Consider the following 25,120-nt stretch of genomic DNA (forward strand, 5'->3'; position numbering starts at 1 on the left):
CTGCGCAGCCGTTTCTGCGCAGCCGTTTCTGCGCAGCCGCTTCTGCGCAGCCGTTTCTGCGCAGCCGTTTCTGCGCAGCCGCTTCTGCGCAGCCGCTTCTGCGCAGCCGCTTCTGCGCAGCCGCTTCTGCGCAGCCGCTTCTGCGCAGCCGCTTCTGCGCAGCCGCTTCTGCGCAGCCGCTTCAGCGCAGCCGTTTCTGCGCAGCCGTTTCTGCGCAGCCGTTTCTGCGCAGCCGTTCCTGCGCAGCCGTTTCTGCGCAGCCGTTTCTGCGCAGCCGTTCCTGCGCAGCCGTTACTGCGCAGCCGTTTCTGCGCAGCCGTTTCTGCGCAGCCGTTCCTGCGCAGCCGTTCCTGCGCAGCCGTTTCTGCGCAGCCGTTTCTGCGCAGCCGTTCCTGCGCAGCCGTTCCTGCGCAGCCGTTCCTGCGCAGCCGTTCCTGCGCAGCCGTTGCTGCGCAGCCGTTGCTGCGCAGCCGTTCCTGCGCAGCCGTTCCTGCGCAGCCGTTCCTGCGCAGCCGTTCCTGCGCAGCCGTTCCTGCGCAGCCGTTCCTGCGCAGCCGTTTCTGCGCAGCCGTTCCTGCGCAGCCGTTCCTGCGCAGCCGTTCCTGCGCAGCCGTTTCTGCGCAGCTGTTCCTGCGCAGCTGTTCCTGCGCAGCTGTTTCTGCGCAGCTGTTTCTGCGCAGCTGCTTCTGCGCAGCTGCTTCTGCGCAGCTGTTTCTGCGCAGCTGCTTCTGCGCAGCTGTTTCTGCGCAGCTGCGTCTGCGCAGCTGCTTCTGCGCAGCTGCTTCTGCGCAGCTGTTTCTGCGCAGCTGCTTCTGCGCAGCTGCTTCTGCGCAGCTGTTTCTGCCTAGCTGTTTCTGCGCAGCTGTTTCGGCGCAGCTGTTTCTGCGCAGCTGTTTCGGCGCAGCTGTTTCGGCGCTGCTGTTTCTGCCTAGCTGTTTCTGCGCAGCTGTTTCGGCGCAGCTGTTTCTGCGCAGCTGTTTCGGCGCAGCTGTTTCGGCGCAGCTGTTTCGGCGCAGCTGTTTCGGCGCAGCTGTTTCGGCGCAGCTGTTTCGGCGCAGCTGTTTCGGCGCAGCTGTTTCGGCGCAGCTGTTTCGGCGCAGCCGTTCATGCGCAGCCGTTCCTGCGCAGCCGTTCCTGCGCAGCCGTTCCTGCGCAGCCGTTCCTGCGCAGCCGTTCCTGCGCAGCCGTTTCTGCGCCGCCGTTTCTGCGCAGCCGTTTCTGCGCAGCCGTTTCTGCGCAGCCGTTTATGCGCAGCCGTTTATGCGCAGCCGTTTATGCGCAGCCGTTTATGCGCAGCCGTTTATGCGCAGCCGTTTATGCGCAGCCGTTTATGCGCAGCCGTTTATGCGCAGCCGTTTCTGCGCAGCCGTTTCTGCGCAGCCGTTTCTGCGCAGCCGTTTCTGCGCAGCCGTTTCAGCGCAGCCGTTTCTGCGCAGCCGTTTCTGCGCAGCCGCTTCTGCGCAGCCGCTTCTGCGCAGCCGCTTCTGCGCAGCCGCTTCTGCGCAGCCTCTCCTGCGCAGCCTCTCCTGCGCAGCCGCTTCTGCGCAGCCGCTTCTGCGCAGCCGCATCTGCGCAGCCGCTTCTGCGCAGCCGCTTCTGCGCAGCCGCTTCTGCGCAGCCGCTTCTGCGCAGCCGCTTCTGCGCAGCCGCTTCTGCGCAGCCGCTACTGCGCAGCCGCTTCTGCGCAGCCGCTTCTGCGCAGACGCTTCTGCGCAGACGCTTCTGCGCAGACGCTTCTGCGCAGACGCTTCTGCGCAGCCGCTTCTGCGCAGCCGCTTCTGCGCAGCCGTTTCTGCGCAGCCGTTTCTGCGCAGCCGTTTCTGCGCAGCCGTTTCTGCGCAGCCGTTCCTGCGCAGCCGTTCCTGCGCAGCCGTTGCTGCGCAGCCGTTCCTGCGCAGCCGTTCCTGCGCAGCCGTTCCTGCGCAGCCGTTCCTGCGCAGCCGTTCCTGCGCAGCCGTTCCTGCGCAGCCGTTTCTGCGCAGCCGTTCCTGCGCAGCCGTTCCTGCGCAGCCGTTCCTGCGCAGCCGTTCCTGCGCAGCCGTTCCTGCGCAGCCGTTCCTGCGCAGCCGTTCCTGCGCAGCCGTTCCTGCGCAGCCGTTCCTGCGCAGCCGTTCCTGCGCAGCCGTTCCTGCGCAGCTGCTCCTGCGCAGCTGTTCCTGCGCAGCTGCTTCTGCGCAGCTGTTCCTGCGCAGCTGTTCCTGCGCAGCTGTTCCTGCGCAGCTGCTTCTGCGCAGCTGCTTCTGCGCAGCTGCTTCTGCGCAGCTGCTTCTGCGCAGCTGCTTCTGCGCAGCTGCTTCTGCGCAGCTGTTTCTGCGCAGCTGCTTCTGCGCAGCTGCTTCTGCGCAGCTGTTCCTGCGCAGCTGTTTCGGCGCAGCTGTTTCTGCGCAGCTGTTTCTGCGCAGCTGTTTCTGCGCAGCTGTTTCGGCGCAGCTGTTTCGGCGCAGCTGTTTCGGCGCAGCTGTTTCGGCGCAGCTGTTTCGGCGCAGCTGTTTCTGCGCAGCCGTTTCGGGTCAGCCGTTTCGGCGCAGCCGTTTCTGCGCAGCCGTTTCGGCGCAGCCGATTCGGCGCAGCCGTTTCGGCGCAGCCGTTTCTGCGCAGCCGTTTCTGCGCAGCCGTTTCTGCGCAGCCGTTTCTGCGCAGCCGTTTCTGCGCAGCCATTTCTGCGCAGCCGTTTCTGCGCAGCCGTTTCTGCACAGCCGTTTCTGCGCAGCTGTTTCTGCGCAGCTGTTTCTGCGCAGCTGTTTCTGCGCAGCTGTTCTTGAGCAGCTGTTTCTGCGCAGCTGTTTCTGCGCAGCTGTTTCTGCGCAGCTGTTTCTGCGCAGCTGTTTCTGCGCAGCTGTTTCTGCGCAGCTGTTTCTGCGCAGCTGTTTATGCGCAGCCGTTTATGCGCAGCCGTTTATGCGCAGCCGTTTCTGCGCAGCCGTTTCTGCGCAGCCGTTTCTGCGCAGCCGTTTCTGCGCAGCCGTTTACGCGCAGCCGTTTACGCGCAGCCGTTTACGCGCAGCCGTTTACGCGCAGCCGTTTCTGCGCAGCCGTTTCTGCCTAGCCGTTTCTGCGCAGCCGTTTCTGCGCAGCCGTTTCTGCGCAGCCGTTTCTGCGCAGCCGTTTCTGCGCAGCCGTTTCTGCGCAGCCGTTTCTGCGCAGCCGTTTCTGCGCAGCCGTTTCAGCGCAGCCGCTTCTGCGCAGCCGCTTCTGCGCAGCCGCTTCTGCGCAGCCGCTTCTGCGCTGCCGCTTCTGCGCAGCCGCTTCTGCGCAGCCGCTTCTGCGCAGCCGCTTCTGCGCAGCCGCTCCTGCGCAGCCGCTTCTGCGCAGCCGCTTCTGCGCAGCCGCTTCTGCGCAGCCGTTTCTGCGCAGCCGCTTCTGCGCAGCCGCTTCTGCGCAGCCGCTTCTGCGCAGCCGTTTCTGCGTAGCCGCTTCACGCGGCCGCTTCTGCGCAGCCGTTTCTGCGCAGCCGTTTCTGCGCAGCCGTTTCTGCGCAGCCGTTTCTGCGCAGCCGTTTCTGCGCAGCCGTTTCTGCGCAGCCGTTTCTGCGCAGCCGTTCCTGCGCAGCCGTTCCTGCGCGGCCGTTTGTGCGCGGCCGTTCCTGCGCGGCCGTTCCTGCGCGGCCGTTCCTGCGCGGCCGTTTCTGCGCGGCCGTTTCTGCGCGGCCGTTGCTGCGCAGCTGTTCCTGCGCAGCTGTTCCTGCGCAGCTGTTCCTGCGCAGCTGTTCCTGCGCAGCTGTTCCTGCGCAGCTGTTCCTGCGCAGCTGTTCCTGCGCAGCTGTTCCTGCGCAGCTGTTTCTGCGCAGCTGTTCTTGAGCAGCTGTTTCTGCGCAGCTGTTTCTGCGCAGCTGTTTCTGCGCAGCTGTTTCTGCGCAGCTGTTTCTGCGCAGCTGTTTCTGCGCAGCCGTTTATGCGCAGCCGTTTATGCGCAGCCGTTTCTGCGCAGCCGTTTCTGCGCAGCCGTTTATGCGCAGCCGTTTATGCGCAGCCGTTTATGCGCAGCCGTTTATGCGCAGCCGTTTATGCGCAGCCGTTTCTGCGCAGGCGTTTCTGCGCAGCCGTTTCTGCCTAGCCGTTTCTGCGCAGCCGTTTCTGCGCAGCCGTTTCTGCGCAGCCGTTTCTGCGCAGCCGTTTCTGCGCAGCCGTTTCTGCGCAGCCGTTTCTGCGCAGCCGTTTCTGCGCAGCCGTTTCAGCGCAGCCGCTTCTGCGCAGCCGCTTCTGCGCAGCCGCTTCTGCGCAGCCGCTTCTGCGCAGCCGCTTCTGCGCTGCCGCTTCTGCGCAGCCGCTTCTGCGCAGCCGCTTCTGCGCAGCCGCTTCTGCGCAGCCGCTTCTGCGCAGCCGCTTCTGCGCAGCCGCTTCTGCGCAGCCGCTTCTGCGCAGCCGCTTCTGCGCAGCCGTTTCTGCGCAGCCGCTTCTGCGCAGCCGCTTCTGCGCAGCCGCTTCTGCGCAGCCGTTTCTGCGCAGCCGCTTCACGCGGCCGCTTCTGCGCAGCCGTTTCTGCGCAGCCGTTTCTGCGCAGCCGTTTCTGCGCAGCCGTTTCTGCGCAGCCGTTTCTGCGCAGCCGTTTCTGCGCAGCCGTTCCTGCGCAGCCGTTCCTGCGCAGCCGTTTGTGCGCGGCCGTTCCTGCGCGGCCGTTCCTGCGCGGCCGTTTCTGCGCGGCCGTTTCTGCGCGGCCGTTGCTGCGCAGCTGTTCCTGCGCAGCTGTTCCTGCGCAGCTGTTCCTGCGCAGCTGTTCCTGCGCAGCTGTTCCTGCGCAGCTGTTCCTGCGCAGCTGTTTCTGCGCAGCTGTTTCTGCGCAGCTGTTTCTGCGCAGCTGTTTCTGCGCAGCTGTTTCTGCGCAGCTGTTTCTGCGCAGCTGTTTCTGCGCAGCCGTTTATGCGCAGCCGTTTATGCGCAGCCGTTTATGCGCAGCCGTTTCTGCGCAGCCGTTTCTGCGCAGCCGTTTCTGCGCAGCCGTTTCTGAGCAGCCGTTTATGCGCAGCCGTTTATGCGCAGCCGTTTATGCGCAGCCGTTTATGCGCAGCCGTTTCTGCGCAGGCGTTTCTGCGCAGCCGTTTCTGCCTAGCCGTTTCTGCGCAGCCGTTTCTGCGCAGCCGTTTCTGCGCAGCCGTTTCTGCGCAGCCGCTTCTGCGCAGCCGCTTCTGCGCAGCCGCTTCTGCGCAGCCGCTTCTGCGCAGCCGCTTCTGCGCAGCCGCTTCTGCGCAGCCGCTTCTGCGCAGCCGCTTCTGCGCAGCCGCTTCTGCGCAGCCGCTTCTGCGCAGCCGCTTCTGCGCAGCCGCTTCTGCGCAGCCGCTTCTGCGCAGCCGCTTCTGCGCAGCCGCTTCTGCGCAGCCGCTTCTGCGCAGCCGCTTCTGCGCAGCCGCTTCACGCGGCCGCTTCTGCGCAGCCGTTTCTGCGCAGCCGTTTCTGCGCGGCCGTTTCTGCGCGGCCGTTTCTGCGCGGCCGTTTCTGCGCGGCCGTTTCTGCGCGGCCGTTTCTGCGCGGCCGTTTCTGCGCGGCCGTTCCTGCGCGGCCGTTCCTGCGCGGCCGTTCCTGCGCGGCCGTTCCTGCGCGGCCGTTCCTGCGCGGCCGTTCCTGCGCGGCCGTTCCTGCGCGGCCGTTCCTGCGCGGCCGTTCCTGCGCGGCCGTTCCTGCGCGGCCGTTGCTGCGCGGCCGTTCCTGCGCGGCCGTTCCTGCGCGGCCGTTCCTGCGCGGCCGTTCCTGCGCGGCCGTTCCTGCGCGGCCGTTCCTGCGCGGCCGTTCCTGCGCGGCCGTTCCTGCGCGGCTGTTCCTGCGCAGCTGCTCCTGCGCAGCTGCTCCTGCGCAGCTGCTCCTGCGCAGCTGCTCCTGCGCAGCTGCTCCTGCGCAGCTGTTTCTGCGCAGCTGCTTCTGCGCAGCTGCTTCTGCGCAGCTGTTTCTGCGCAGCCGCTTCTGCGCAGCCGCTTCTGCGCAGCCGCTTCTGCGCAGCCGCTTCTGCGCAGCCGCTTCTGCGCAGCCGCTTCAGCGCAGCCGCTTCTGCGCAGCCGCTTCTGCGCAGCCGCTTCTGCGCAGCCGCTTCTTCGCAGCCGCTTCTGCGCAGCCGCTTCTGCGCAGCCGCTTCTGCGCAGCCGCTTCTGCGCTGCCGCTTCTGCGCTGCCGCTTCTGCGCAGCCGCTTCTGCGCAGCCGCTTCTGCGCAGCCGCTTCTGCGCAGCCGCTTCTGCGCAGCCGTTTCTGCGCAGCCGTTTCTGCGCAGCCGCTTCTGCGCAGCCGCTTCTGCGCAGCCGCTTCTGCGCAGCCGCTTCTGCGCAGCCGCTTCTGCGCAGCCGCTTCTGCGCAGCCGTTTCTGCGCAGCCGTTTCTGCGCAGCCGTTTCTGCGCAGCCGTTTCTGCGCAGCCGTTTCTGCGCAGCCGATTCTGCGCAGCCGTTTCTGCGCAGCCGTTCCTGCGCAGCCGTTTCTGCGCAGCCGTTTCTGCGCAGCCGTTCCTGCGCAGCCGTTCCTGCGCAGCCGTTGCTGCGCAGCCGTTGCTGCGCAGCCGTTCCTGCGCAGCCGTTCCTGCGCAGCCGTTCCTGCGCAGCCGTTCCTGCGCAGCCGTTGCTGCGCAGCCGTTCCTGCGCAGCCGTTCCTGCGCAGCCGTTCCTGCGCAGCCGTTCCTGCGCAGCCGTTCCTGCGCAGCCGTTCCTGCGCAGCCGTTCCTGCGCAGCCGTTTCTGCGCAGCTGCTTCTGCGCAGCTGCTTCTGCGCAGCTGTTTCTGCGCAGCTGCTTCTGCGCAGCTGTTTCTGCGCAGCTGCGTCTGCGCAGCTGCTTCTGCGCAGCTGCTTCTGCGCAGCTGTTTCTGCCTAGCTGTTTCTGCGCAGCTGTTTCGGCGCAGCTGTTTCTGCGCAGCTGTTTCGGCGCAGCTGTTTCGGCGCTGCTGTTTCTGCCTAGCTGTTTCTGCGCAGCTGTTTCGGCGCAGCTGTTTCTGCACAGCTGTTTCGGCGCAGCTGTTTCGGCGCAGCTGTTTCGGCGCAGCTGTTTCGGCGCAGCTGTTTCGGCGCAGCTGTTTCGGCGCAGCCGTTCATGCGCAGCCGTTCCTGCGCAGCCGTTCCTGCGCAGCCGTTCCTGCGCAGCCGTTTCTGCGCCGCCGTTTCTGCGCCGCCGTTTCTGCGCAGCCGTTTCTGCGCAGCCGTTTATGCGCAGCCGTTTATGCGCAGCCGTTTATGCGCAGCCGTTTATGCGCAGCCGTTTATGCGCAGCCGTTTATGCGCAGCCGTTTCTGCGCAGCCGTTTATGCGCAGCCGTTTATGCGCAGACGTTTATGCGCAGCCGTTTCTGCGCAGCCGTTTCTGCGCAGCCGTTTCTGCGCAGCCGTTTCTGCGCAGCCGTTTCTGCGCAGCCGTTTCTGCGCAGCCGTTTCTGCGCAGCCGTTTCTGCGCAGCCGTTTCTGCGCAGCCGCTTCTGCGCAGCCGCTTCTGCGCAGCCGCTTCTGCGCAGCCGCTTCTGCGCAGCCGCTTCTGCGCAGACGCTTCTGCGCAGCCGCTTCTGCGCAGCCGCTTCTGCGCAGCCGCTTCTGCGCAGCCGCTTCTGCGCAGCCGCTCCTGCGCAGCCGTTTCTGCGCAGCCGTTTCTGCGCAGCCGTTCCTGCGCAGCCGTTCCTGCGCAGCCGTTCCTGCGCAGCCGTTGCTGCGCAGCCGTTCCTGCGCAGCCGTTTCTGCGCAGCCGTTTCTGCGCAGCTGTTCCTGCGCAGCTGTTCCTGTGCAGCTGTTCCTGCGCAACTGTTCCTGCGCAGCTGTTCCTGCGCAGCTGTTCCTGCGCAGCTGTTCCTGCGCAGCTGTTCCTGCGCAGCTGTTCCTGCGCAGCTGTTTCTGCGCAGCTGCTTCTGCGCAGCTGTTCCTGCGCAGCTGCTTCTGCGCAGCTGTTCCTGCGCAGCTGTTCCTGCGCAGCTGCTTCTGCGCAGCTGCTTCTGCGCAGCTGCTTCTGCGCAGCTGCTTCTGCGCAGCTGCTTCTGCGCAGCTGCTTCTGCGCAGCTGCTTCTGCGCAGCTGTTTCTGCGCAGCTGCTTCTGCGCAGCTGCTTCTGCGCAGCTGTTTCTGCGCAGCTGCTTCTGCGCAGCTGCTTCTGCGCAGCTGTTTCTGCGCAGCTGTTTCTGCGCAGCTGTTTCTGCGCAGCTGTTTCTGCCTAGCTGTTTCTGCGCAGCTGTTTCTGCGCAGCTGTTTCTGCGCAGCTGTTTCTGCGCAGCTGTTCCTGCGCAGCTGTTTCGGCGCAGCTGTTTCTGCGCAGCTGTTTCGGCGCAGCCGTTTCTGCGCAGCCGTTTCGGCGCAGCCGATTCGGCGCAGCCGTTTCGGCGCAGCCGTTTCTGCGCAGCCGTTTCTGCGCAGCCGTTTCTGCGCAGCCGTTTCTGCGCAGTCGTTTCTGCGCAGCCGTTTCTGCGCAGCTGTTTCTGCGCAGCTGTTTCTGCGCAGCTGTTTCTGCGCAGCTGTTTCTGCGCAGCTGTTCATGCGCAGCTGTTCCTGCGCAGCTGTTTCTGCGCAACTGTTCCTGCGCAGCTGTTTCTGCGCAGCTGTTCTTGAGCAGCTGTTTCTGCGCAGCTGTTTCTGCGCAGCTGTTTCTGCGCAGCTGTTTCTGCGCAGCTGTTTCTGCGCAGCTGTTTCTGCGCAGCCGTTTCTGCGCAGCCGTTTCTGCGCAGCCGTTTATGCGCAGCCGTTTCTGCGCAGCCGTTTCTGCGCAGCCGTTTATGCGCAGCCGTTTATGCGCAGCCGTTTATGCGCAGCCGTTTCTGCGCAGCCGTTTCTGCGCAGCCGTTTCTGCCTAGCCGTTTCTGCGCAGCCGTTTCTGCGCAGCCGTTTCTGCGCAGCCATTTCTGCGCAGCCGTTTCTGCGCAGCCGTTTCTGCGCAGCCGTTTCTGCGCAGCCGTTTCTGCGCAGCCGTTTCTGCGCAGCCGTTTCAGCGCAGCCGCTTCTGCGCAGCCGCTTCTGCGCAGCCGCTTCTGCGCAGCCGCTTCTGCGCTGCCGCTTCTGCGCAGCCGCTTCTGCGCAGCCGCTTCTGCGCAGCCGCTTCTGCGCAGCCGCTTCTGCGCAGCCGCTTCTGCGCAGCCGCTTCTGCGCAGCCGCTTCTGCGCAGCCGCTTCTGCGCAGCCGATTCTGCGCAGCCGTTTCTGCGCAGCCGCTTCTGCGCAGCCGTTTCTGCGCAGCCGTTTCTGCGCAGCCGCTTCTGCGCAGCCGTTTCTGCGCAGCCGTTTCTGCGCAGCCGTTTCTGCGCAGCCGTTTCTGCGCAGCCGTTTCTGCGCAGCCGTTCCTGCGCAGCCGTTTCGGCGCAGCCGTTTCTGTGCAGCCGTTTCGGCGCAGCCGTTTCTGCGCAGCCGTTTCGGCGCAGCCGTTTCGGCGCAGCCGTTTCGGCGCAGCCGTTTCGGCGCAGCCGTTTCGGCGCAGCCGTTTCGGCGCAGCCGTTTCGGCGCAGCCGTTTCGGCGCAGCCGTTTCTGCGCAGCCGTTTCTGCGCAGCCGTTTCTGCGCAGCCGTTTCTGCGCAGCCGTTTCTGCGCAGCCGTTCATGCGCAGCCGTTCCTGCGCAGCCGTTCCTGCGCAGCCGTTCCTGCGCAGCCGTTCCTGCGCAGCCGTTCCTGAGCAGCCGTTCCTGCGCAGCCGTTCCTGCGCAGCCGTTTCTGCGCAGCCGTTCCTGCGCAGCTGTTCCTGCGCAGCTGTTCCTGCGCAGCTGTTCCTGCGCAGCTGTTCCTGCGCAGCTGTTCCTGCGCAGCTGTTCCTGCGCAGCTGTTCCTGCGCAGCTGTTCCTGCGCAGCTGTTCCTGCGCAGCTGTTCCGGCGCAGCTGTTTCTGCGCAGCTGTTTCTGCGCAGCTGTTTCTGCGCAGCTGTTTCTGCGCAGCCGTTTATGCGCAGCCGTTTCTGCGCAGCCGTTTCTGCGCAGCCGTTTCTGCGCAGCCGTTTCTGCGCAGCCGTTTCTGCGCAGCCGTTTATGTGCAGCCGTTTATGCGCAGCCGTTTATGCGCAGCCGTTTATGCGCAGCCGTTTATGCGCAGCCGTTTCTGCGCAGCCGTTTCTGCGCAGCCGTTTCTGCGCAGCCGTTTCTGCGCAGCCGTTTCTGCGCAGCCGTTTCAGCGCAGCCGCTTCTGCGCAGCCGCTTCTGCGCAGCCGCTTCTGCGCAGCCGCTTCTGCGCAGCCGCTTCTGCGCTGCCGCTTCTGCGCAGCCGCTTCTGCGCAGCCGCTTCTGCGCAGCCGCTTCTGCGCAGCCGCTTCTGCGCAGCCGCTTCTGCGCAGCCGCTTCTGCGCAGCCGCTTCTGCGCAGCCGCTTCTGCGCAGCCGCTTCTGCGCAGCCGCTTCTGCGCAGCCGCTTCTGCGCAGCCGCTTCTGCGCAGCCGCTTCTGCGCAGCCGCTTCTGCGCAGCCGCTTCTGCGCAGCCGCTTCTGCGCAGCCGCTTCTGCGCAGCCGCTTCTGCGCAGCCGTTTCTGCGCAGCCGCTTCTGCGCAGCCGCTTCTGCGCAGCCGTTTCTGCGCAGCCGCTTCTGCGCAGCCGCTTCTGCGCAGCCGTTTCTGCGCAGCCGTTTCTGCGCAGCCGTTTCTGCGCAGCCGCTTCTGCGCAGCCGCTTCTGCGCAGCCGCTTCTGCGCAGCCGCTTCTGCGCAGCCGCTTCTGCGCAGCCGCTTCTGCGCAGCCGCTTCTGCGCAGCCGCTTCTGCGCAGCCGCTTCTGCGCAGCCGCTTCTGCGCAGCCGCTTCTGCGCAGCCGTTTCTGCGCAGCCGTTTCTGCGCAGCCGCTTCTGCGCAGCCGCTTCTGCGCAGCCGCTTCAGCGCAGCCGCTTCTGCGAAGCCGCTTCTGCGCAGCCGCTTCTGCGCAGCCGCTTCTTCGCAGCCGCTTCTTCGCAGCCGCTTCTGCGCAGCCGCTTCTGCGCAGCCGCTTCTGCGCAGCCGCTTCTGCGCAGCCGCTTCTGCGCAGCCGCTTCTGCGCAGCCGCTTCTGCGCAGCCGCTTCTGCGCAGCCGCTTCTGCGCAGCCGCTTCTGCGCAGCCGCTTCTGCGCAGCCGCTTCTGCGCAGCCGCTTCTGCGCAGCCGCTTCTGCGCAGCCGTTTCTGCGCAGCCGTTTCTGCGCAGCCGCTTCTGCGCAGCCGTTTCTGCGCAGCCGTTTCTGCGCAGCCGCTTCTGCGCAGCCGCTTCTGCGCAGCCGCTTCTGCGCAGCCGCTTCTGCGCAGCCGCTTCTGCGCAGCCGCTTCTGCGCAGCCGCTTCTGCGCAGCCGCTTCAGCGCAGCCGTTTCTGCGCAGCCGTTTCTGCGCAGCCGTTTCTGCGCAGCCGTTCCTGCGCAGCCGTTTCTGCGCAGCCGTTTCTGCGCAGCCGTTCCTGCGCAGCCGTTACTGCGCAGCCGTTTCTGCGCAGCCGTTTCTGCGCAGCCGTTCCTGCGCAGCCGTTCCTGCGCAGCCGTTTCTGCGCAGCCGTTTCTGCGCAGCCGTTCCTGCGCAGCCGTTCCTGCGCAGCCGTTCCTGCGCAGCCGTTCCTGCGCAGCCGTTGCTGCGCAGCCGTTGCTGCGCAGCCGTTCCTGCGCAGCCGTTCCTGCGCAGCCGTTCCTGCGCAGCCGTTCCTGCGCAGCCGTTCCTGCGCAGCCGTTCCTGCGCAGCCGTTTCTGCGCAGCCGTTCCTGCGCAGCCGTTCCTGCGCAGCCGTTCCTGCGCAGCCGTTTCTGCGCAGCTGTTCCTGCGCAGCTGTTCCTGCGCAGCTGTTTCTGCGCAGCTGTTTCTGCGCAGCTGCTTCTGCGCAGCTGCTTCTGCGCAGCTGTTTCTGCGCAGCTGCTTCTGCGCAGCTGTTTCTGCGCAGCTGCGTCTGCGCAGCTGCTTCTGCGCAGCTGCTTCTGCGCAGCTGTTTCTGCGCAGCTGCTTCTGCGCAGCTGCTTCTGCGCAGCTGTTTCTGCCTAGCTGTTTCTGCGCAGCTGTTTCGGCGCAGCTGTTTCTGCGCAGCTGTTTCGGCGCAGCTGTTTCGGCGCTGCTGTTTCTGCCTAGCTGTTTCTGCGCAGCTGTTTCGGCGCAGCTGTTTCTGCGCAGCTGTTTCGGCGCAGCTGTTTCGGCGCAGCTGTTTCGGCGCAGCTGTTTCGGCGCAGCTGTTTCGGCGCAGCTGTTTCGGCGCAGCTGTTTCGGCGCAGCTGTTTCGGCGCAGCTGTTTCGGCGCAGCCGTTCATGCGCAGCCGTTCCTGCGCAGCCGTTCCTGCGCAGCCGTTCCTGCGCAGCCGTTCCTGCGCAGCCGTTCCTGCGCAGCCGTTTCTGCGCCGCCGTTTCTGCGCAGCCGTTTCTGCGCAGCCGTTTCTGCGCAGCCGTTTATGCGCAGCCGTTTATGCGCAGCCGTTTATGCGCAGCCGTTTATGCGCAGCCGTTTATGCGCAGCCGTTTATGCGCAGCCGTTTATGCGCAGCCGTTTATGCGCAGCCGTTTCTGCGCAGCCGTTTCTGCGCAGCCGTTTCTGCGCAGCCGTTTCTGCGCAGCCGTTTCAGCGCAGCCGTTTCTGCGCAGCCGTTTCTGCGCAGCCGCTTCTGCGCAGCCGCTTCTGCGCAGCCGCTTCTGCGCAGCCGCTTCTGCGCAGCCTCTCCTGCGCAGCCTCTCCTGCGCAGCCGCTTCTGCGCAGCCGCTTCTGCGCAGCCGCATCTGCGCAGCCGCTTCTGCGCAGCCGCTTCTGCGCAGCCGCTTCTGCGCAGCCGCTTCTGCGCAGCCGCTTCTGCGCAGCCGCTACTGCGCAGCCGCTTCTGCGCAGCCGCTTCTGCTCAGACGCTTCTGCGCAGACGCTTCTGCGCAGACGCTTCTGCGCAGACGCTTCTGCGCAGCCGCTTCTGCGCAGCCGCTTCTGCGCAGCCGTTTCTGCGCAGCCGTTTCTGCGCAGCCGTTTCTGCGCAGCCGTTTCTGCGCAGCCGTTCCTGCGCAGCCGTTCCTGCGCAGCCGTTGCTGCGCAGCCGTTCCTGCGCAGCCGTTCCTGCGCAGCCGTTCCTGCGCAGCCGTTCCTGCGCAGCCGTTCCTGCGCAGCCGTTCCTGCGCAGCCGTTTCTGCGCAGCCGTTCCTGCGCAGCCGTTCCTGCGCAGCCGTTCCTGCGCAGCCGTTCCTGCGCAGCCGTTCCTGCGCAGCCGTTCCTGCGCAGCCGTTCCTGCGCAGCCGTTCCTGCGCAGCCGTTCCTGCGCAGCTGCTCCTGCGCAGCTGTTCCTGCGCAGCTGCTTCTGCGCAGCTGTTCCTGCGCAGCTGTTCCTGCGCAGCTGTTCCTGCGCAGCTGCTTCTGCGCAGCTGCTTCTGCGCAGCTGCTTCTGCGCAGCTGCTTCTGCGCAGCTGCTTCTGCGCAGCTGCTTCTGCGCAGCTGTTTCTGCGCAGCTGCTTCTGCGCAGCTGCTTCTGCGCAGCTGTTCCTGCGCAGCTGTTTCGGCGCAGCTGTTTCTGCGCAGCTGTTTCTGCGCAGCTGTTTCTGCGCAGCTGTTTCGGCGCAGCTGTTTCGGCGCAGCTGTTTCGGCGCAGCTGTTTCGGCGCAGCTGTTTCGGCGCAGCTGTTTCTGCGCAGCCGTTTCGGGTCAGCCGTTTCGGCGCAGCCGTTTCTGCGCAGCCGTTTCGGCGCAGCCGATTCGGCGCAGCCGTTTCGGCGCAGCCGTTTCTGCGCAGCCGTTTCTGCGCAGCCGTTTCTGCGCAGCCGTTTCTGCGCAGCCGTTTCTGCGCAGCCATTTCTGCGCAGCCGTTTCTGCGCAGCCGTTTCTGCGCAGCCGTATCTGCGCAGCTGTTTCTGCGCAGCCGTATCTGCGCAGCTGTTTCTGCGCAGCTGTTTCTGCGCAGCTGTTTCTGCGCAGCTGTTCTTGAGCAGCTGTTTCTGCGCAGCTGTTTCTGCGCAGCTGTTTCTGCGCAGCTGTTTCTGCGCAGCTGTTTCTGCGCAGCTGTTTCTGCGCAGCTGTTTCTGCGCAGCTGTTTATGCGCAGCCGTTTATGCGCAGCCGTTTATGCGCAGCCGTTTCTGCGCAGCCGTTTCTGCGCAGCCGTTTCTGCGCAGCCGTTTCTTTATGCGCAGCCGTTTATGCGCAGCCGTTTATGCGCAGCCGTTTCTGCGCAGCCGTTTCTGCGCAGCCGTTTCTGCGCAGCCGTTTCTGCGCAGCCGTTTACGCGCAGCCGTTTACGCGCAGCCGTTTACGCGCAGCCGTTTACGCGCAGCCGTTTCTGCGCAGCCGTTTCTGCCTAGCCGTTTCTGCGCAGCCGTTTCTGCGCAGCCGTTTCTGCGCAGCCGTTTCTGCGCAGCCGTTTCTGCGCAGCCGTTTCTGCGCAGCCGTTTCTGCGCAGCCGTTTCTGCGCAGCCGTTTCAGCGCAGCCGCTTCTGCGCAGCCGCTTCTGCGCAGCCGCTTCTGCGCAGCCGCTTCTGCGCTGCCGCTTCTGCGCAGCCGCTTCTGCGCAGCCGCTTCTGCGCAGCCGCTTCTGCGCAGCCGCTTCTGCGCAGCCGCTTCTGCGCAGCCGCTTCTGCGCAGCCGCTTCTGCGCAGCCGTTTCTGCGCAGCCGCTTCTGCGCAGCCGCTTCTGCGCAGCCGCTTCTGCGCAGCCGTTTCTGCGTAGCCGCTTCACGCGGCCGCTTCTGCGCAGCCGTTTCTGCGCAGCCGTTTCTGCGCAGCCGTTTCTGCGCAGCCGTTTCTGCGCAGCCGTTTCTGCGCAGCCGTTTCTGCGCAGCCGTTTCTGCGCAGCCGTTTCTGCGCAGCCGTTCCTGCGCAGCCGTTCCTGCGCGGCCGTTTGTGCGCGGCCGTTCCTGCGCGGCCGTTCCTGCGCGGCCGTTCCTGCGCGGCCGTTTCTGCGCGGCCGTTTCTGCGCGGCCGTTGCTGCGCAGCTGTTCCTGCGCAGCTGTTCCTGCGCAGCTGTTCCTGCGCAGCTGTTCCTGCGCAGCTGTTCCTGCGCAGCTGTTCCTGCGCTGCTGTTTCTGCGCAGCTGTTCTTGAGCAGCTGTTTCTGCGCAGCTGTTTCTGCGCAGCTGTTTCTGCGCAGCTGTTTCTGCGCAGCTGTTTCTGCGCAGCTGTTTCTGCGCAGCCGTTTATGCGCAGCCGTTTATGCGCAGCCGTTTCTGCGCAGCCGTTTCTGCGCAGCCGTTTATGCGCAGCCGTTTATGCGCAGCCGTTTATGCGCAGCCGTTTATGCGCAGCCGTTTATGCGCAGCCGTTTCTGCGCAGGCGTTTCTGCGCAGCCGTTTCTGCCTAGCCGTTTCTGCGCAGCCGTTTCTGCGCAGCCGTTTCTGCGCAGCCGTTTCTGCGCAGCCGTTTCTGCGCAGCCGTTTCTGCGCAGCCGTTTCTGCGCAGCCGTTTCTGCGCAGCCGTTTCAGCGCAGCCGCTTCTGCGCAGCCGCTTCTGCGCAGCCGCTTCTGCGCAGCCGCTTCTGCGCAGCCGCTTCTGCGCTGCCGCTTCTGCGCAGCCGCTTCTGCGCAGCCGCTTCTGCGCAGCCGCTTCTGCGCAGCCGCTTCTGCGCAGCCGCTTCTGCGCAGCCGCTTCTGCGCAGCCGCTTCTGCGCAGCCGCTTCTGCGCAGCCGTTTCTGCGCAGCCGCTTCTGCGCAGCCGCTTCTGCGCAGCCGCTTCTGCGCAGCCGTTTCTGCGCAGCCGCTTCACGCGGCCGCTTCTGCGCAGCCGTTTCTGCGCAGCCGTTTCTGCGCAGCCGTTTCTGCGCAGCCGTTTCTGCGCAGCCGTTTCTGCGCAGCCGTTTCTGCGCAGCCGTTTCTGCGCAGCCGTTCCTGCGCAGCCGTTCCTGCGCAGCCGTTTGTGCGCGGCCGTTCCTGCGCGGCCGTTCCTGCGCGGCCGTTTCTGCGCGGCCGTTTCTGCGCGGCCGTTGCTGCGCAGCTGTTCCTGCGCAGCTGTTCCTGCGCAGCTGTTCCTGCGCAGCTGTTCCTGCGCAGCTGTTCCTGCGCAGCTGTTCCTGCGCAGCTGTTCCTGCGCAGCTGTTTCTGCGCAGCTGTTCTTGAGCAGCTGTTTCTGCGCAGCTGTTTCTGCGCAGCTGTTTCTGCGCAGCTGTTTCTGCGCAGCTGTTTCTGCGCAGCTGTTTCTGCGCAGCTGTTTCTGCGCAGCTGTTTCTGCGCAGCCGTTTATGCGCAGCCGTTTATGCGCAGCCGTTTATGCGCAGCCGTTTCTGCGCAGCCGTTTCTGCGCAGCCGTTTCTGCGCAGCCGTTTCTGAGCAGCCGTTTATGCGCAGCCGTTTATGCGCAGCCGTTTATGCGCAGCCGTTTATGCGCAGCCGTTTATGCGCAGCCGTTTCTGCGCAGGCGTTTCTGCGCAGCCGTTTCTGCCTAGCCGTTTCTGCGCAGCCGTTTCTGCGCAGCCGTTTCTGCGCAGCCGTTTCTGCGCAGCCGCATCTGCGCAGCCGCTTCTGCGCAGCCGCTTCTGCGCAGCCGCTTCTGCGCAGCCGCTTCTGCGCAGCCGCTTCTGCGCAGCCGCTTCTGCGCAGCCGCTTCTGCGCAGCCGCTTCTGCGCAGCCGCTTCTGCGCAGCCGCTTCTGCGCAGCCGCTTCTGCGCAGCCGCTTCTGCGCAGCCGCTTCTGCGCAGCCGCTTCTGCGCAGCCGCTTCTGCGCAGCCGCTTCTGCGCAGCCGCTTCTGCGCAGCCGCTTCTGCGCAGCCGCTTCACGCGGCCGCTTCTGCGCAGCCGTTTCTGCGCAGCCGTTTCTGCGCGGCCGTTTCTGCGCGGCCGTTTCTGCGCGGCCGTTTCTGCGCGGCCGTTTCTGCGCGGCCGTTTCTGCGCGGCCGTTTCTGCGCGGCCGTTCCTGCGCGGCCGTTCCTGCGCGGCCGTTCCTGCGCGGCCGTTCCTGCGCGGCCGTTCCTGCGCGGCCGTTCCTGCGCGGCCGTTCCTGCGCGGCCGTTCCTGCGCGGCCGTTTCTGCGCGGCCGTTGCTGCGCGGCCGTTCCTGCGCGGCCGTTCCTGCGCGGCCGTTCCTGCGCGGCCGTTCCTGCGCGGCCGTTCCTGCGCGGCCGTTCCTGCGCGGCCGTTCCTGCGCGGCCGTTCCTGCGCGGCCGTTCCTGCGCAGCTGCTCCTGCGCAGCTGCTCCTGCGCAGCTGCTCCTGCGCAGCTGCTCCTGCGCAGCTGTTTCTGCGCAGCTGCTTCTGCGCAGCTGCTTCTGCGCAGCTGTTTCTGCGCAGCCGCTTCTGCGCAGCCGCTTCTGCGCAGCCGCTTCTGCGCAGCCGCTTCTGCGCAGCCGCTTCTGCGCAGCCGCTTCAGCGCAGCCGCTTCTGCGCAGCCGCTTCTGCGCAGCCGCTTCTGCGCAGCCGCTTCTTCGCAGCCGCTTCTGCGCAGCCGCTTCTGCGCAGCCGCTTCTGCGCAGCCGCTTCTGCGCTGCCGCTTCTGCGCTGCCGCTTCTGCGCAGCCGCTTCTGCGCAGCCGCTTCTGCGCAGCCGCTTCTGCGCAGCCGCTTCTGCGCAGCCGTTTCTGCGCAGCCGTTTCTGCGCAGCCGCTTCTGCGCAGCCGCTTCTGCGCAGCCGCTTCTGCGCAGCCGCTTCTGCGCAGCCGCTTCTGCGCAGCCGTTTCTGCGCAGCCGTTTCTGCGCAGCCGTTTCTGCGCAGCCGTTTCTGCGCAGCCGATTCTGCGCAGCCGTTTCTGCGCAGCCGTTCCTGCGCAGCCGTTTCTGCGCAGCCGTTTCTGCGCAGCCGTTCCTGCGCAGCCGTTGCTGCGCAGCCGTTGCTGCGCAGCCGTTCCTGCGCAGCCGTTCCTGCGCAGCCGTTCCTGCGCAGCCGTTCCTGCGCAGCCGTTGCTGCGCAGCCGTTCCTGCGCAGCCGTTCCTGCGCAGCCGTTCCTGCGCAGCCGTTCCTGCGCAGCCGTTCCTGCGCAGCCGTTCCTGCGCAGCCGTTCCTGCGCAGCCGTTTCTGCGCAGCCGCTTCTGCGCAGCTGCTTCTGCGCAGCTGTTTCTGCGCAGCTGCTTCTGCGCAGCTGTTTCTGCGCAGCTGCGTCTGCGCAGCTGCTTCTGCGCAGCTGCTTCTGCGCAGCTGTTTCTGCCTAGCTGTTTCTGCGCAGCTGTTTCGGCGCAGCTGTTTCTGCGCAGCTGTTTCGGCGCAGCTGTTTCGGCGCTGCTGTTTCTGCCTAGCTGTTTCTGCGCAGCTGTTTCGGCGCAGCTGTTTCTGCACAGCTGTTTCGGCGCAGCTGTTTCGGCGCAGCTGTTTCGGCGCAGCTGTTTCGGCGCAGCTGTTTCGGCGCAGCTGTTTCGGCGCAGCCGTTCATGCGCAGCCGTTCCTGCGCAGCCGTTCCTGCGCAGCCGTTCCTGCGCAGCCGTTTCTGCGCCGCCGTTTCTGCGCCGCCGTTTCTGCGCAGCCGTTTCTGCGCAGCCGTTTATGCGCAGCCGTTTATGCGCAGCCGTTTATGCGCAGCCGTTTATGCGCAGCCGTTTATGCGCAGCCGTTTCTGCGCAGCCGTTTATGCGCAGCCGTTTATGCGCAGACGTTTATGCGCAGCCGTTTCTGCGCAGCCGTTTCTGCGCAGCCGTTTCTGCGCAGCCGTTTCTGCGCAGCCGTTTCTGCGCAGCCGTTTCTGCGCAGCCGTTTCTGCGCAGCCGCTTCTGCGCAGCCGCTTCTGGCAGCCGCTTCTGCGCAGCCGCTTCTGCGCAGCCGCTTCTGCGCAGACGCTTCTGCGCAGCCGCTTCTGCGCAGCCGCTTCTGCGCAGCCGCTTCTGCGCAGCCGCTTCTGTGCAGCCGCTCCTGCGCAGCCGTTTCTGCGCAGCCGTTTCTGCGCAGCCGTTCCTGCGCAGCCGTTCCTGCGCAGCCGTTCCTGCGCAGCCGTTGCTGCGCAGCCGTTCCTGCGCAGCCGTTTCTGCGCAGCCGTTTCTGCGCAGCTGTTCCTGCGCAGCTGTTCCTGTGCAGCTGTTCCTGCGCAACTGTTCCTGCGCAGCTGTTCCTGCGCAGCTGTTCCTGCGCAGCTGTTCCTGCGCAGCTGTTCCTGCGCAGCTGTTCCTGCGCAGCTGTTTCTGCGCAGCTGCTTCTGCGCAGCTGTTCCTGCGCAGCTGCTTCTGCGCAGCTGTTCCTGCGCAGCTGTTCCTGCGCAGCTGCTTCTGCGCAGCTGCTTCTGCGCAGCTGCTTCTGCGCAGCTGCTTCTGCGCAGCTGCTTCTGCGCAGCTGCTTGTGCGCAGCTGCTTCTGCGCAGCTGTTTCTGCGCAGCTGCTTCTGCGCAGCTGCTTCTGCGCAGCTGCTTCTGCGCAGCTGTTTCTGCGCAGCTGTTTCTGCGCAGCTGTTTCTGCGCAGCTGTTTCTGCCTAGCTGTTTCTGCGCAGCTGTTTCTGCGCAGCTGTTTCTGCGCAGCTGTTTCTGCGCAGCTGTTCCTGCGCAGCTGTTTCGGCGCAGCTGTTTCTGCGCAGCTGTTTCGGCGCAGCCGTTTCTGCGCAGCCGTTTCGGCGCAGCCGATTCGGCGCAGCCGTTTCGGCGCAGCCGTTTCTGCGCAGCCGTTTCTGCGCAGCCGTTTCTGCGCAGCCGTTTCTGCGCAGCCGTTTCTGCGCAGCCGTTTCTGCGCAGCTGTTTCTGCGCAGCTGTTTCTGCGCAGCTGTTTCTGCGCAGCTGTTTCTGCGCAGCTGTTCATGCGCAGCTGTTCCTGCGCAGCTGTTTCTGCGCAGCTGTTCCTGCGCAGCTGTTTCTGCGCAGCTGTTCTTGAGCAGCTGTTTCTGCGCAGCTGTTTCTGCGCAGCTGTTTCTGCGCAGCTGTTTCTGCGCAGCTGTTTCTGCGCAGCTGTTTCTGCGCAGCCGTTTCTGCGCAGCCGTTTCTGCGCAGCCGTTTATGCGCAGCCGTTTCTGCGCAGCCGTTTCTGCGCAGCCGTTTATGCGCAGCCGTTTATGCGCAGCCGTTTATGCGCAGCCGTTTCTGCGCAGCCGTTTCTGCGCAGCCGTTTCTGCCTAGCCGTTTCTGCGCAGCCGTTTCTGCGCAGCCGTTTCTGCGCAGCCATTTCTGCGCAGCCGTTTCTGCGCAGCCGTTTCTGCGCAGCCGTTTCTGCGCAGCCGTTTCTGCGCAGCCGTTTCTGCGCAGCCGTTTCAGCGCAGCCGCTTCTGCGCAGCCGCTTCTGCGCAGCCGCTTCTGCGCAGCCGCTTCTGCGCTGCCGCTTCTGCGCAGCCGCTTCTGCGCAGCCGCTTCTGCGCAGCCGCTTCTGCGCAGCCGCTTCTGCGCAGCCGCTTCTGCGCAGCCGCTTCTGCGCAGCCGCTTCTGCGCAGCCGCTTCTGCGCAGCCGATTCTGCGCAGCCGTTTCTGCGCAGCCGCTTCTGCGCAGCCGTTTCTGCGCAGCCGTTTCTGCGCAGCCGCTTCTGCGCAGCCGTTTCTGCGCAGCCGTTTCTGCGCAGCCGTTTCTGCGCAGCCGTTTCTGCGCAGCCGTTTCTGCGCAGCCGTTCCTGCGCAGCCGTTTCGGCGCAGCCGTTTCTGTGCAGCCGTTTCGGCGCAGCCGTTTCTGCGCAGCCGTTTCGGCGCAGCCGTTTCGGCGCAGCCGTTTCGGCGCAGCCGTTTCGGCGCAGCCGTTTCGGCGCAGCCGTTTCGGCGCAGCCGTTTCTGCGCAGCCGTTTCGGCGCAGCCGTTTCGGCGCAGCCGTTTCTGCGCAGCCGTTTCTGCGCAGCCGTTTCTGCGCAGCCGTTTCTGCGCAGCCGTTTCTGCGCAGCCGTTCATGCGCAGCCGTTCCTGCGCAGCCGTTCCTGCGCAGCCGTTCCTGCGCAGCCGTTCCTGCGCAGCCGTTCCTGAGCAGCCGTTCCTGCGCAGCCGTTCCTGCGCAGCCGTTTCTGCGCAGCCGTTCCTGCGCAGCCGTTCCTGCGCAGCCGTTCCTGCGCAGCTGTTTCTGCGCAGCTGTTCCTGCGCAGCTGTTCCTGCGCAGCTGTTCCTGCGCAGCTGTTCCTGCGCAGCTGTTCCTGCGCAGCTGTTCCTGCGCAGCTGTTCCGGCGCAGCTGTTTCTGCGCAGCTGTTTCTGCGCAGCTGTTTCTGCGCAGCTGTTTCTGCGCAGCCGTTTATGCGCAGCCGTTTCTGCGCAGCCGTTTCTGCGCAGCCGTTTCTGCGCAGCCGTTTCTGCGCAGCCGTTTCTGCGCAGCCGTTTATGTGCAGCCGTTTATGCGCAGCCGTTTATGCGCAGCCGTTTATGCGCAGCCGTTTATGCGCAGCCGTTTCTGCGCAGCCGTTTCTGCGCAGCCGTTTCTGCGCAGCCGTTTCTGCGCAGCCGTTTCAGCGCAGCCGCTTCTGCGCAGCCGCTTCTGCGCAGCCGCTTCTGCGCAGCCGCTTCTGCGCAGCCGCTTCTGCGCAGCCGCTTCTGCGCTGCCGCTTCTGCGCAGCCGCTTCTGCGCAGCCGCTTCTGCGCAGCCGCTTCTGCGCAGCCGCTTCTGCGCAGCCGCTTCTGCGCAGCCGCTTCTGCGCAGCCGCTTCTGCGCAGCCGCTTCTGCGCAGCCGCTTCTGCGCAGCCGCTTCTGCGCAGCCGCTTCTGCGCAGCCGCTTCTGCGCAGCCGCTTCTGCGCAGCCGCTTCTGCGCAGCCGCTTCTGCGCAGCCGCTTCTGCGCAGCCGCTTCTGCGCAGCCGCTTCTGCGCAGCCGTTTCTGCGCAGCCGCTTCTGCGCAGCCGCTTCTGCGCAGCCGTTTCTGCGCAGCCGCTTCTGCGCAGCCGCTTCTGCGCAGCCGTTTCTGCGCAGCCGTTTCTGCGCAGCCGTTTCTGCGCAGCCGCTTCTGCGCAGCCGCTTCTGCGCAGCCGCTTCAGCGCAGCCGCTTCTGCGCAGCCGCTTCTGCGCAGCCGCTTCTGCGCAGCCGCTTCTGCGCAGCCGCTTCTGCGCAGCCGCTTCTGCGCAGCCGCTTCTGCGCAGCCGCTTCTGCGCAGCCGCTTCTGCGCAGCCGCTTCTGCGCAGCCGCTTCTGCGCAGCCGTTTCTGCGCAGCCGCTTCTGCGCAGCCGTTTCTGCGCAGCCGCTTCTGCGCAGCCGCTTCTGCGCAGCCGCTTCTGCGCAGCCGCTTCTGCGCAGCCGCTTCTGCGCAGCCGTTTCTGCGCAGCCGTTTCTGCGCAGCCGTTTCTGCGCAGCCGTTTCTGCGCAGCCGTTTCTGCGCAGCCGTTCCTGCGCATCCGTTCCTGCGCAGCCGTTTCTGCGCAGCCGTTTCTGCGCTGCCGTTCCTGTGCAGCCGTTCCTGCGCAGCCGTTGCTGCGCAGCCGTTGCTGCGCAGCCGTTCCTGCGCAGCCGTTCCTGCGCAGCCGTTCCTGCGCAGCCGTTCCTGCGCAGCCGTTCCTGCGCAGCCGTTCCTGCGCAGCCGTTCCTGCGCAGCCGTTTCTGCGCAGCTGCTTCTGCGCAGCTGCTTCTGCGCAGCTGTTTCTGCGCAGCTGCGTCTGCGTAGCTGCTTCTGCGCAGCTGCTTCTGCGCAGCTGCTTCTGCGCAGCTGTTTCTGCGCAGCTGCTTCTGCGCAGCTGCTTCTGCGCAGCTGTTTCTGCCTAGCTGTTTCTGCGCAGCTGTTTCGGCGCAGCTGTTTCTGCGCAGCTGTTTCGGCGCAGCTGTTTCGGCGCTGCTGTTTCTGCCTAGCTGTTTCTGCGCAGCTGTTTCGGCGCAGCTGTTTCTGCGCAGCTGTTTCGGCGCAGCTGTTTCGGCGCAGCTGTTTCGGCGCAGCTGTTTCGGCGCAGCTGTTTCGGCGCAGCTGTTTCGGCGCAGCTGTTTCGGCGCAGCCGTTTCTGCGCAGCCGTTTCTGCGCAGCCGTTTCTGCGCTGCCGCTTCTGCGCAGCCGCTTCTGCGCAGCCGCTTCTGCGCAGCCGCTCCTGCGCAGCCGCTCCTGCGCAGCTGCTTCTGCGCAGCTGTTTCTGCGCAGCTGCTTCTGCGCAGCCGCTTCTGCGCAGCTGTTTCTGCGCAGCCGCTTCTGCGCAGCCGCTTCTGCGCAGCCGCTTCTGCGCAGCCGCTTCTGCGCAGCCGCTTCTGCGCAGCCGCTTCAGCGCAGCCGCTTCTGCGCAGCCGCTTCTGCGCAGCCGCTTCTGCGCAGCCGCTTCTTCGCAGCCGCTTCTGCGCAGCCGCTTCTGCGCAGCCGCTTCTGCGCTGCCGCTTCTGCGCAGCCGCTTCTGCGCAGCCGCTTCTGCGCAGCCGCTTCTGCGCAGCCGCTTCTGCGCAGCCGCTTCTGCGCAGCCGCTTCTGCGCAGCCGCTTCTGCGCAGCCGCTTCTGCGCAGCCGCTTCTGCGCAGCCGTTTCTGCGCAGCCGTTTCTGCGCAGCCGCTTCTGCGCAGCCGCTTCTGCGCAGCCGCTTCTGCGCAGCCGCTTCTGCGCAGCCGTTTCTGCGCAGCCGTTTCTGCGCAGCCGTTTCTGCGCAGCCGTTTCTGCGCAGCCGTTTCTGCGCAGCCGTTTCTGCGCAGCCGTTCCTGCGCAGCCGTTCCTGCGCAGCCGTTTCTGCGCAGCCGTTTCTGCGCAGCCGTTCCTGCGCAGCCGTTCCTGCGCAGCCGATCCTGCGCAGCCGTTGCTGCGCAGCCGTTGCTGCGCAGCCGTTCCTGCGCAGCCGTTCCTGCGCAGCCGTTCCTGCGCAGCTGTTCCTGCGCAGCCGTTCCTGCGCAGCCGTTCCTGCGCAGCCGTTCCTGCGCAGCCGTTCCTGCGCAGCCGTTCCTGCGCAGCCGTTCCTGCGCAGCCGTTTCTGCGCAGCCGTTCCTGCGCAGCCGTTCCTGCGCAGCTGTTCCTGCGCAGCTGTTTCTGCGCAGCTGCTTCTGCGCAGCTGCTTCTGCGCAGCTGTTTCTGCGCAGCTGCTTCTGCGCAGCTGTTTCTGCGCAGCTGCGTCTGCGCAGCTGCTTCTGCGCAGCTGCTTCTGCGCAGCTGTTTCTGCGCAGCTGCTTCTGCGCAGCTGCTTCTGCGCAGCTGTTTCTGCCTAGCTGTTTCTGCGCAGCTGTTTCGGCGCAGCTGTTTCTGCGCAGCTGTTTCGGCGCAGCTGTTTCGGCGCTGCTGTTTCTGCCTAGCTGTTTCTGCGCAGCTGTTTCGGCGCAGCTGTTTCTGCACAGCTGTTTCGGCGCAGCTGTTTCGGCGCAGCTGTTTCGGCGCAGCTGTTTCGGCGCAGCTGTTTCGGCGCAGCTGTTTCGGCGCAGCTGTTTCGGCGCAGCCGTTCATGCGCAGCCGTTCCTGCGCAGCCGTTCCTGCGCAGCCGTTTCTGCGCCGCCGTTTCTGCGCCGCCGTTTCTGCGCAGCCTTTTCTGCGCAGCCGTTTATGCGCAGCCGTTTATGCGCAGCCGTTTATGCGCAGCCGTTTATGCGCAGCCGTTTATGCGCAGCCGTTTATGCGCAGCCGTTTATGCGCAGCCGTTTCTGCGCAGCCGTTTATGCGCAGCCGTTTATGCGCAGACGTTTATGCGCAGCCGTTTCTGCGCAGCCGTTTCTGCGCAGCCGTTTCTGCGCATCCGTTTCTGCGCAGCCGTTTCTGCGCAGCCGTTTCTGCGCAGCCGTTTCTGCGCAGCCGTTTCTGCGCAGCCGCTTCTGCGCAGCCGCTTCTGCGCAGCCGCTTCTGCGCAGCCGCTTCTGCGCAGACGCTTCTGCGCAGCCGCTTCTGCGCAGCCGCTTCTGCGCAGCCGCTTCTGCGCAGCCGCTTCTGCGCAGCCGCTCCTGCGCAGCCGTTTCTGCGCAGCCGTTTCTGCGCAGCCGTTCCTGCGCAGCCGTTCCTGCGCAGCCGTTGCTGCGCAGCCGTTCCTGCGCAGCCGTTCCTGCGCAGCCGTTCCTGCGCAGCCGTTCCTGAGCAGCCGTTCCTGCGCAGCCGTTCCTGCGCAGCCGTTCCTGCGCAGCCGTTTCTGCGCAGCCGTTTCTGCGCAGCCGTTCCTGCGCAGCTGTTCCTGCGCAGCTGTTCCTGCGCAGCTGTTCCTGCGCAGCTGTTCCTGCGCAGCTGTTCCTGCGCAGCTGTTCCTGCGCAGCTGTTCCTGCGCAGCTGTTCCTGCGCAGCTGTTTCTGCGCAGCTGCTTCTGCGCAGCTGTTCCTGCGCAGCTGCTTCTGCGCAGCTGTTCCTGCGCAGCTGTTCCTGCGCAGCTGCTTCTGGGCAGCTGCTTCTGCGCAGCTGCTTCTGCGCAGCTGCTTCTGCGCAGCTGCTTCTGCGCAGCTGCTTCTGCGCAGCTGCTTCTGCGCAGCTGTTTCTGCGCAGCTGCTTCTGCGCAGCTGCTTCTGCGCAGCTGTTTCTGCGCAGCTGTTTCTGCGCAGCTGTTTCTGCCTAGCTGTTTCTGCGCAGCTGTTTCTGCGCAGCTGTTTCTGCGCAGCTGTTCCTGCGCAGCTGTTTCGGCGCAGCTGTTTCTGCGCAGCCGTTTCGGCGCAGCCGTTTCTGCGCAGCCGTTTCGGCGCAGCCGATTCGGCGCA

General features: G+C 66.1%; 2 protein-coding genes across 2 annotated transcripts; both read right to left on the reverse strand.

Moving 5' to 3' along the window:
- Positions 1–3,042: 3,042 nt before the first annotated feature.
- LOC126232237 (trichohyalin-like) lies at positions 3,043–13,589 on the reverse strand. Its single transcript, XM_049942529.1, has 7 exons — positions 12,420–13,589; positions 9,956–12,205; positions 8,729–9,853; positions 7,232–8,593; positions 5,048–7,081; positions 4,190–4,842; positions 3,043–3,877 (listed from the first exon to the last, which is right to left on the reverse strand). Exons 1-7 carry the CDS (start codon positions 13,587–13,589, stop codon positions 3,043–3,045), a joined length of 9,429 nt encoding a protein of 3,142 aa, XP_049798486.1.
- A 466-nt stretch (positions 13,590–14,055) lies between these two features.
- LOC126232238 (trichohyalin-like) lies at positions 14,056–23,897 on the reverse strand. Its single transcript, XM_049942530.1, has 7 exons — positions 21,912–23,897; positions 20,960–21,823; positions 19,672–20,871; positions 18,293–19,597; positions 16,230–18,156; positions 15,125–15,945; positions 14,056–14,910 (listed from the first exon to the last, which is right to left on the reverse strand). Exons 1-7 carry the CDS (start codon positions 23,895–23,897, stop codon positions 14,056–14,058), a joined length of 8,958 nt encoding a protein of 2,985 aa, XP_049798487.1.
- Between the last annotated feature and the right edge of the window lie 1,223 nt (positions 23,898–25,120).

The sequence above is a fragment of the Schistocerca nitens genome, unplaced genomic scaffold (genome assembly GCF_023898315.1).
Source record: "Schistocerca nitens isolate TAMUIC-IGC-003100 unplaced genomic scaffold, iqSchNite1.1 HiC_scaffold_467, whole genome shotgun sequence".
Taxonomy (NCBI): domain Eukaryota; kingdom Metazoa; phylum Arthropoda; class Insecta; order Orthoptera; family Acrididae; genus Schistocerca; species Schistocerca nitens.

Excerpts from the sequence above, each read along its gene's own strand:
- LOC126232237 (XM_049942529.1), bottom strand. The coding sequence starts at position 13,589 with ATGGCTGCGCAGAAACGGCTGCGCAGAAACGGCTGCGCAGAAACGGCT. Across the intron at positions 8,594-8,728 it reads GAAACGGCTGCGCAGAAACG|AAACGGCTGCGCAGAAACGG; the intron begins GCTAGGCAGAAA and ends ACGGCTGCGCAG. Across the intron at positions 3,878-4,189 it reads GGCTGCGCAGAAGCGGCTGC|AAACAGCTGCGCAGAAACAG; the intron begins GCAGAAGCGGCT and ends ACGGCTGCGCAG.
- LOC126232238 (XM_049942530.1), bottom strand. The coding sequence starts at position 23,897 with ATGAACGGCTGCGCCGAAACAGCTGCGCCGAAACAGCTGCGCCGAAAC. Across the intron at positions 20,872-20,959 it reads GGCTGCGCAGAAACGGCTGC|AAACGGCTGCGCAGAAACGG; the intron begins GCATAAACGGCT and ends ACGGCTGCGCAG. Across the intron at positions 14,911-15,124 it reads GGCTGCGCAGAAACGGCTGC|AAACAGCTGCGCAGAAACAG; the intron begins GCAGAAACGGCT and ends ACGGCTGCGCAG.